This window comes from Teleopsis dalmanni, chromosome 2 (assembly GCF_002237135.1).
Source record: "Teleopsis dalmanni isolate 2A chromosome 2, ASM223713v2, whole genome shotgun sequence".
Lineage (NCBI taxonomy): Eukaryota > Metazoa > Arthropoda > Insecta > Diptera > Diopsidae > Teleopsis > Teleopsis dalmanni.
In genome coordinates this window covers 129,993,118-130,003,356 of record NC_051847.1, presented here as the reverse complement: position 1 = coordinate 130,003,356, position 10,239 = coordinate 129,993,118, and the positions used below count along the sequence as shown (strand labels likewise).

The 10,239-nt window shown below is 29.5% G+C and overlaps 1 protein-coding gene across 1 annotated transcript; it reads left to right on the top strand.

The window, feature by feature from the left end:
* Positions 1 to 4,174: 4,174 nt before the first annotated feature.
* Positions 4,175 to 5,488, top strand: LOC119684100 (peptidoglycan-recognition protein LB-like). The gene is made up of 3 exons (XM_038098049.1): positions 4,175 to 4,524; positions 4,714 to 5,118; positions 5,212 to 5,488. Exons 1-3 carry the CDS (start codon positions 4,341 to 4,343, stop codon positions 5,394 to 5,396), a joined length of 774 nt encoding a protein of 257 aa, XP_037953977.1. The 5' UTR covers positions 4,175 to 4,340; the 3' UTR covers positions 5,397 to 5,488.
* Positions 5,489 to 10,239: the final 4,751 nt, after the last annotated feature.

Below are 10,239 nucleotides of genomic sequence, written 5' to 3'. Positions count from 1 at the left end.
AAACTAATTGTAAAATTAAATTCTAATACAACAACAATATTTTTCGCATATTTATTCACGGGGTCAATTTCATTAGGCAAACAGGAATTTCAGCAATGAACCGCCACAAATTGCCAAAATTCAATTTTCGGATTTGGGGCGTTCACTATTCGCCACATCACCTTTGATAAGAAAATTTTGACTGATATCAGTTTTGTTGTCAATCGACGTAATATTTTGTATTTTAGTAGTTGACATAAAATAATTGCTATTTTAATGAAAAAACATATTAGAAATAATTAGTATCTAACAGAAATCAATCAAATGAGATTAGATTGTTGAACTGCTGGAGTATTATTAATTGGCATTATTTATTTATTAGTTTCGCTTCGTATCGTAAAAAGACTGAGACAACCCGGCGATACTTACTCAGGTAATTCTTGCTTGTGGGCTGATATTGGTGGAGCGACAAGCAACTGAGGTTTCGTAGTTAATACAGGGTATTAAAATCAGCTTCCATATTAATTGAAATTTTGAAAGGAATTTAACGCAAACTCAACGAATAATTTATTTTTATAAATAAATTAATAAAGGCATATAAATTAAAAAGCATAGGCTTTAGTGTTTCGTTTACTTTTCGAATGATTTTATTTATTTATGTTTTTTATCAATTTTTTGAAGAAGAAAAATGGAAGAACTTGGGGAATTTCCTAATCATAGTTAAAAATATAATTTAATAAAAATAATACTTTATTTAATTAAAATATGTATGTTTTATCAAATATTGTTATAGAATTAAGTTGATAAAAAAAAATTATTTGATACTCTATCTGAATACGAAATGATATCGCAATAATTTGATATTAAAAGATAATGAAGAACAGGATTATAGCACAGGTACGTTTATTCTTTGTGGCACACTCTTCTAAAGTATAGCATTTCATTGTATTAAATACTTATTATTATTATAATGACAGCTCCACTTTTTATTAAGGTTCGCATAAGACCACGACATTGACAACACCATTTAAGTCGGAACCGTGTAAAATCAACTTCTATGCGATCATTCTAACATCACTTCTTCAAAAGGCTACGCTACTAGCTAAAGGAATGTTTTTCTTTTCGTTTTTATAGACCCTTCTAATGGTTGAAAAAACTTAGTATCGGATCGAATCAGATGGCATAAATTGGTTGAGGAAGCACTGGACCTCTCAGGACTGTTGTGCTAAGGAAGAAGAAAAAGGGACTTCTGCTGGTGACAGCGCGTTTTAAGCAAAACCAGTTCAATAATTTAGCCCACGAATTGAATTCTGAAGAATATATATTATTTTCTTCTCATGTAATTTTAAGAATTACTTTTTGTTTTATGATTTCAAATTAAATTCTAAATCTAAATCTGTAAATCATCAAATTCTCAGGATATGTTCAAAAATGCTGTTATGCATTGGCTTTTTTCTGGTGAATTCCGGAGATATTGCTGAATCATAGAATCTAATTACCTAAACCCAAGCTGATATTAGCGGTTACTCAGTTAATTTTAATAACTGGCATATCGCAACATTAAAGCAATTTCTATTAATCAAATAGAAATAAATCTCACTAAATGATATAATATAGAATTTTCACATAGATTGTTCATCTTTAACATCAGACTGATGCGCCAACTTGTCCTTGAACAGGTGTTTAATTTTCTGTTTTGCAATTCTATTTGATGGACTCTTTCCATTAAGTAGAAACTGTTCATTTTGTGATCGGATCACCTTCAGAATTGATTGCTATAAATGCTTTCTTCAGACAGTCTAAAATATGTTAAGCTTTTTCTACAAAAGTTTTTATCTAAGTACTGTCAAGTCTACTTAATTAAGACTGATATGCGATTATTTCATTAACTTTTTAATTGACCTTCCGCAAGGAATAGTAAATTAGGTGATGTGATGTCATCGTGTGTAGAAATTTCTTGTCTTGTTTGGTTTGGTACAAAATAGACCTAAACAGACATATATTTCAAGATTATACTTATTCCAAAGTTAAAAAATTTATAATGCATATTCTAAATGAACTATATATGATTTATAGTATTTTAGTAATATTATTTTAGTAATTAAAATAAAAATGATTTTAGTAATATATTCGATTTGATTTTCTACAAATATATTCTTGAATTTCTTTACTGACTTACATCATATTTTTAATTATTTTTTGTTAGTAATATTTAACATTGTTAGATAGGATTATTTACTTTAATGTTTTTAATATTTATTATTTTACAAGTAAATGATTTTAAATAAAAGCACTACATTATACTATACACTATATATTATGTTATGTACTATATATTAAATAGTATATTTTGTTATAGTTGCCACTTATATGACACTTTTTTCATCCAATTTTTTAAAATGGGTTTTTATTAATTTTTAAACTTCCTTTTCGTGCTTTTTATTTACTCATTTCGCAATACCTTTTTTACCCCTTTATTGCATGTTCTTTTTTCATATATTTATATTCCTTTTCCATATCTGTAGCTGTGCCAACTATAGACACAGTAAGCACTTCCCTTATTCTGTTTTTAATGTAACCACTAGATTCGCTATACTTATTAAACCTATTTTATCAGCGCAAAAATATATAATTTGTGACCACAATATACCCCTGATCTGCTTCGAACTCAGCATCTATATATCAAGTTGTTCCAAGTCTTAGAAGAAAATCGCCCAAACAGTTTCGGAACTAAACAGATGTCTGCACAACTTTTTCAACATTCCACTTTACAATCATGTATTTAGAAATCCATTCTGCAATGTATATTCTGCGAGATTTCCATCCCTTTCTTTCGATTTATATTATATTAACCGTCAAATTATGTGCGGTAACAAACTAATCCCGATCTTTTTGATCCTGTTTTGTACTGATTTTGTTTATATAAACGATAACGCACTGATATTTTCATTAATTCAATAGTGGAATATGGTTCCAACTATAGGTCCTTTCGCATTGATTGGGAAAATCTATTACAACATAATTTTTAAGATGTGGTTTTAATGGATTCTCGCAATCACACATTGAGACTTTTGAAGCTTTCCACCTATTCGAAAAAAACTGTTTTCTGTATTTATTTCTTTTCTGTCTTTCTATCGCTTCTATATATTTTCTTTCAAAACCACTACTCACAATTTCTGTGTTCTTTCTTTTTCTATCCTTATTGCCTTATCCTTTTTCATTTTTTTTTTTTTTTTGATTTCTTAGTTTGTCTTTTTTTTTGTTTTTTGTATGTCTTTTAATCAATTTTTTGTTAATAGTAATTTATATATTTTCTCTTTCTTTTTCATCATCTGACTTACTTATATTCTATCTTAATACTTCTTCCTATTCTATTTTAATATTAATTACATAGCATTTGCTTATCTGTCTTCTGTTTAAGTTAAGAATTTTTTTATTTATTCAATTTTGCACTAAAAGAGAGAGTGACAGAGAAGATATCTTTACCATATATATCACAAAGAAAAATCCCAATTTTTTTCAAATTTCCTTAATGCATATTGTTTGCTTACTCGTTTTATTTTAATGCATAATTACCAATTTGAACGTCCTCCTAAGTAAAAAAAAGAGCAAAGTTTAAGGAAAAATCACACGATGTTTAACAAAAACTCCGAAAAATCCCCACTGAAATAAGCTATTAAAATTATTTGCAAAAAAGTTTCGTATACAGCACAGATATTTAAATTTACGGCGCTATAACTCAAAACTGATTTGTTACAAATGACTTTACATAAACATAATAAAGCAATTTCTTTAATGCAACAAAAAAATTTTGCGGTTATTACTAAAAACAACTATAAGGCTTCTTTCATGAACAAAACGTGTTAATAGATTTTCCGGGGGAATTCCCAAAACTTTTTTCGAATTAAACGAAAATTACTCGTACGTCCTCTACCATAAGCAACGGCAATATAATTAAAAAATTACTTCCAAATTAAATTGTAATATATACTTTGGAATAATAAGTCGTATCACCCGGTTTAATGGGCAATAATCAAGTAATCAACCTAGATAATATGATTAACACAATTTTTTTTTGTTTTTTGAAATTTTAAATATTTAGAGTAAAATCAGCAATCAAACTGTTAAGATAAAAACCAAAACAATGACCACTGAAAGTAAATAAACAACAACAAAATTTACGGAAAAAAAGTACAAAAATGAACATTTTTTGTAGAAACAAACAGAATATCTGGAGCACCGCAGTGACCAATGCCAATGTCGAGCAGAATATAAAAATTGGAAATTCATGTTGAGCATTTAATCCGTTGCATTTCACCTGCACAGAACAACGCACGCTTAGCTAAAAATTAAAATCGAACATGACCAGAAGCGATACACAAAGTGACTATTTACAGGGGATTCCCATGATACGGAAACTGACAACAAACGAACTATTAACAGTTAAAACAGCTACAACAGCTAGAACAGCGCCAAATGCAATTTTATCTCAGTTGCTGATATCATTGAGCGTTCTGCTTTTAGCATATGGCAGCATCACAACAAGTGAGTTATCAATATCTATAATTACTGAAGTGCGGGTAACTAAAAGATAGATTTCCCTTGCATGGCTAAAATGTATAGGAAAATTTTAGCAATTATAAAGCGTAAAAACATGTATAGTGCAGTTGCATTATATGCAGTTGAATATTATACTCGCACAATTAATGCTTAAATATTAATATTTGCCTACAGCCAGTGTCAATGCAATGCTGTTTGCTGATGCAGCACCCGTCGACAGCGAAACCGCAATCAGCACGGGCAGCGGCGTAGCACGCGCATGGCGGTTGATTAAGCGCAGCGAATGGGAGGCACGAGAACCCAGCGATACCGTAAATTTCACTGGACCTGCACCATATGTCATCATACATCATTCGTACAATCCTGGCGTATGTTTAACGGAGGACGCTTGCAAGGCATCAATGCGTTCGGTGCAAAATTTTCATATGGATGAACACGGCTGGGCCGATATTGGTTACAGTTTTGCCATAGGCGCTGATGGCAATGTATATGAAGCACGTGGTTACAATGTGGTTGGAGCACATGCACCAAATTATAACAGTCAAAGCATTGGTTTATTATTAATTGGCAATTTTGTTGGTATGTTAAATGGCAGTGGCTTCAGTTTGTTTTGGGCCATTACAACTCAATTTCGATTTCGTTGCTTATATTTTATGTGTATTTGTTTTACAGAGAAACTGCCGCCGGCTCCAATGCTGCAGGTGGCACAGGACTTTATTAAATATTCAATTGAAACTGGACAGTTGCGTAAAGATTATATTCTGTACGGACATAGACAGGTGCGCGATACTGAATGTCCTGGCGCTGCACTGTACGCGGAAATTCAAAAATGGAAACATTGGCGGGAAGTTGCATAGAAACAAACATACTATTTAAGGATTAGTTCTATGTCCGAGCACTCGATGTAAATGAGATTATATAAATGAGATTACACTTAAATGAGATTAAATAAAATTGTGTCATTATTTTAATTTAATGCACATTTCAAATTATTTAAATATAGTTTGTTTTAAGACAAATATACCGAAAATTTGTTAAAAATTAAATTTAATTTGAATATTGTTTTAGTAATGTATACTGAATGATTACTCGGAAAACAATTAGTAATGGAATTCACGTAACAAATCTTAAATATAATTAAATAGAATAACTATAATTAAATATAATGAATATAATTAAATATAAAATATATAATTACATATAATAAAATATTAATTTAATACTCAAATCGAAAACTATGATAAAAGAAGCATAGTGGAGTAATACAGCATATAAGAAGAGATTGTTGCATTAACTGAATTCCATAGATGATTGTGCTACAATCTAACAACCATCAACTCAGTCTAGAGATCAAATACTCTATCGTAGAATGATAAAACCATACTGAGTGTGATACGAGAGAACAAACATGTGCTTCATAAGATTTTTAGTTCTCTACGAATTAAAAACGACTACCCTATCTGAATTTATCACAAGCTGTACGAATTTTACTAGGACAAATTTTTTCCACAATTTTAAGAAGCAGTAACTACGCTTGATATACGAGACTAGAGAATTTGCGAGCATCAGACTCACCTGGAGGTAAATGCTGCATCAGATCATGCTGCATCATATGCTCGTGCCATGAGAATGAACAATAAGGCTACAAAGAAAAAGGTATTTGAAGGGGAAATTGGAGAAAGAAGAAATAGAGAAAGACCGTGTCTCGGGTGGAGTGCTCAAGTTAAGAAGTACTAACCATACTTATTGTACTCATATAGTAATATATGAAACTAGACAATTCGCACCTTTAGCAAAGACACCTAGAGTATAGAGCCGCGTGGAGCAATCCAATGACGGCTTATTATGACGTATATAAGTAAGTAAAGTAAGGTGACGTTACCAAATATATGTAATAGTTATATAGAATAGCTCAAAAAGTACCCGGATTTTGTAAATAAAACACACAAATTTAAATTTTATTCCAAATTTATTTTATCTCCTTCAAAGTATGCTCCTTCTGAAGCGACACACATATGCCAACGCTTAACCCAATCTTTCATACACTTTTCGTAGGCCCGTGCAGGTATGGCTTTTAGTTCCTTCGGCGAATTCTCTTTTACCTATTGAATCGACTCAAAACGCTTACCACGAAAGGGCAATTTGAGTTTCTGGAACAAGGAAAAGTCGCACGGTGCCAGATCTGGCGAATATGGTGCCTGAGCGATGACATTAGTGCCGTGTTTGGTCAAAAAATCGCGTACAACAAAAATTTTCCATAGTAAAAATCGCTAAATGCATTTGAGGTAGTCTCATATTAACAGCTGCTGTAAACAAACTAATTGACAGATGGTGCTCAAATTTGTACTATATGTCAAGAAAGAGTGTACCAACATAACAAAAAAATTTTTTTTAAAAAGATCTATTACTTTAGGAGTAGTTAACAAACAACGACATCCGGATACTTTTTGAACAGGAGGTATATACGTATTTAATGCCTTTATGATATATACAAGTTGTATATATTAGTCACCTTTTTTATTCAATGTACGCATTAATTAAGTACGAATATGACCCTATATGGCAATATAGAATATTTGTGTACGCATTTCTAATTATTGATCTACATTATTCACATTTATCACAATCAAAATATTATTTATTAAATTTCACTCTTTAAAACGCTTTATAGATTAGATGAAAAAAAACTTGACGTACCGTTTTATAAAAATAACATTATTTAATAAATTTGTATTTTATAATTACTGATACTGTTCTCTCAGCAACAAAAAGTTTTAAAGATAAGAATCTATCGTTATTGTTGTTTTAATAAAAGCATTAGATTGTCTACAAGAATTTTTAAAAACTGTTTATTGTTTCAAGACTGTAGCTTCTTAACTACGGGAACTAAGCAAAATTAATAGTAAGTTAAATTTTATTATAGAAAATAGATTATTGGAAGTAGCCTCATCTGTATCTTATAAAATGAATAGTTTCTGAAACTATTTTATAATAGCAATATAATGATAACTTTAGTTATTTAGCTATTCAGTTAAATCTTTTATTTTTCTTAATTCTCCTCCTCTTGAAACCGTTTCTTATACACATATATTGCATATTTATAAGATCAATCAAAATGTTTTAAGATCTAAGTTTACCGTGAATTGAATTGCATATTTATAGGATGAGAGGAATTCAAATTTAATATCCAATTCATTCAATATAAAATGAAACAAAATTTTAATTTATTTAGGAAATAGGAATAATTTTCATACATATACTATATAATAAGAGATATATCGTTAGAGCACTTAGTATAAATAAAACCAAACAAAAGAAAGTTAGTTATCTATATATAAATTAAATCTCTAATAAATTAGGTATTGCAATGTAGTCAAAAAATACACAACTTGTACTTTCGAAGTGATATTAATTTAATAAAAAATTTTTGTATACTGTGAAAAAACGACTTGAATTATACATATGTTTAATTTTATTTCAATAGTACCTCTTATACTATTAACTATCAGATCATATATAAATTGCACTAGGGACCCAAGGCTAGAAACTTTGTATAACCATATGCCACGAAATATGAAGTTTGTACACAAAAAATATTACAATAATACAACCTCTGGGGATTAAAGTTGTATTGTAGCAGTAGTTCCTTGCTACTTAAGAAATTAAGTTATCCCTTACGTGCGGCAAAAAAAATTGTATTTCTCTAATTTCGGCATAAGCACTTCTCTCAAAATTTTTGTAAACTGTATATATAATTCATCGTGTGTTTAACTTATATTTAATGATAGTGATAAGCATTTAAAGTTGTACATAATAATCAGTTTTCCTACCAATAAGCTTTTTATCCTAACTATGAGTAATTAGACACAATTAGGTCCAACTATGACTAACAAAGGAAAGCCTAAATCACTAATTGCAAGAACTTTATTTAATAGAACACCTGCAACACCTGTTAGATAGAGTGACTTATGGAATTAATTCATGTGCAATGTAACACTCAAAATAATTAAGAAAGTCAAACTGGGGGAGTCAAGTCAATGTAGGGCTAAAAAGTACCCGTACATAAAAAAAACTGGCTATGAGTAATATATATATTAAAGTCCCGCATATACCACCTACAAGAATAATTATAAATTATAGCACTGCATTTATAATTCATATTAAACTAATTGCATGACTGACTTCTGAGAATGTTAATCTTATTATATAGATTTACTAGTAATTTCAAAGTTTAACTTTAAAAAAAAACTGATTTTAAACATTTTATTATACTAAAATCACATAAATTATCTTTATCAGCACACAGGTCGTAATATTTATTCGAAAAGCTACTTTATATTTTTATACTAGAGAAAATATTTCTTCGATATTTATCAAGGCATACAAAATAAACAAAATATTGAAAATTTAGCAAATGCGTAAATATTTACTTCGCTGATACAAATACTAAATAAGTAAGTTAAATTCCATTTAAAAATAATCAAACAAAAGTTGGCTACAGAAAGGCTAGCTATTTATCAGAAAACCCCCTCGAGTGATAAATGTATAACATCAATAATTGGTTGTTTCCAGACACGCGAGGTGCTTTACCGGCAGTTCTGCATTAAATGGTGGCGCTATAATGAAGCAGTTATTAAGTTATTAGGTCGGAATATATTTTACCGTGACTGCACATTCGAAGCCAAGGAAATATGTAATATAGATATAAAGCAGTCAAATTTTTTTGAGGAAGAGCTTATGATATCATAGGAACTGATAAAAGTAATATGATGATTTGTAACTGCAACAAAACTGGAACTATTGTAGTAATAATTCCTATTCAGATAATAGATTCAATAAGCATTTCTTTTAAATTCCTCGAGATTTATTTTCATAGTAGAAAAAATTTCTATTATTTTAAAAACTATATATAATGTTATATATATAATGTAATCTCATAATTTATATCAAATGCCGTCGAATACCTCTAATTAATACTATTCAATAAGTTTAAGATTTCTATAGACAACATTTATAAACAATAAATGAATAAATACGAAGTCAAGTATAACTACGAAATGATTCACAACAAACACTAATGGTTTTAAAATAATTCTAGGTTTTAAATTAATAAATTAAGTTAATTACATATTGGTTAAAATTATTATAAACGTAAATTTTTCTGAAGTGCCGACAATAACACATCATTGAATCGCATCAGTCCATACCATTACCCGGCCGAATAAAAACTGAGCGTTATTAGGTGTGATAAGCCAAGTCCTGTAACCTCTACTATTATAAGGCCTAAGTCGCCTTAAGTGGAATTAAAAAGATATTAAATAATTACCAAGATATCGTATTTACAATAACTTTCCTCACAAAAAATCATATTCGAAAAGAAAAAAGCACATATCACATTTTACAAATGTCTGGGGAAAACTATTGTGTTTTTATTTCTGGCTCTTAAGATTTCTAAATTTATCTTCATTTATAGTATGTTTCCACTGGTTACTTAGTAAGTATAACTTAGTAAGTTATACTTACTAAGAAAATTTCGTTAACCATAGAAACAGCCTCCGTGCTTTTTAACTCAAATGCAACCCTTAAAAATAAATTTCCCACAAGTGGGAAATTACCAATATTTAAAATATTTGTCATATGTTTTATATGTAAAATGTAAATAAAACAACTACTGAACTGCAAACAAACGCACTAAGAAAG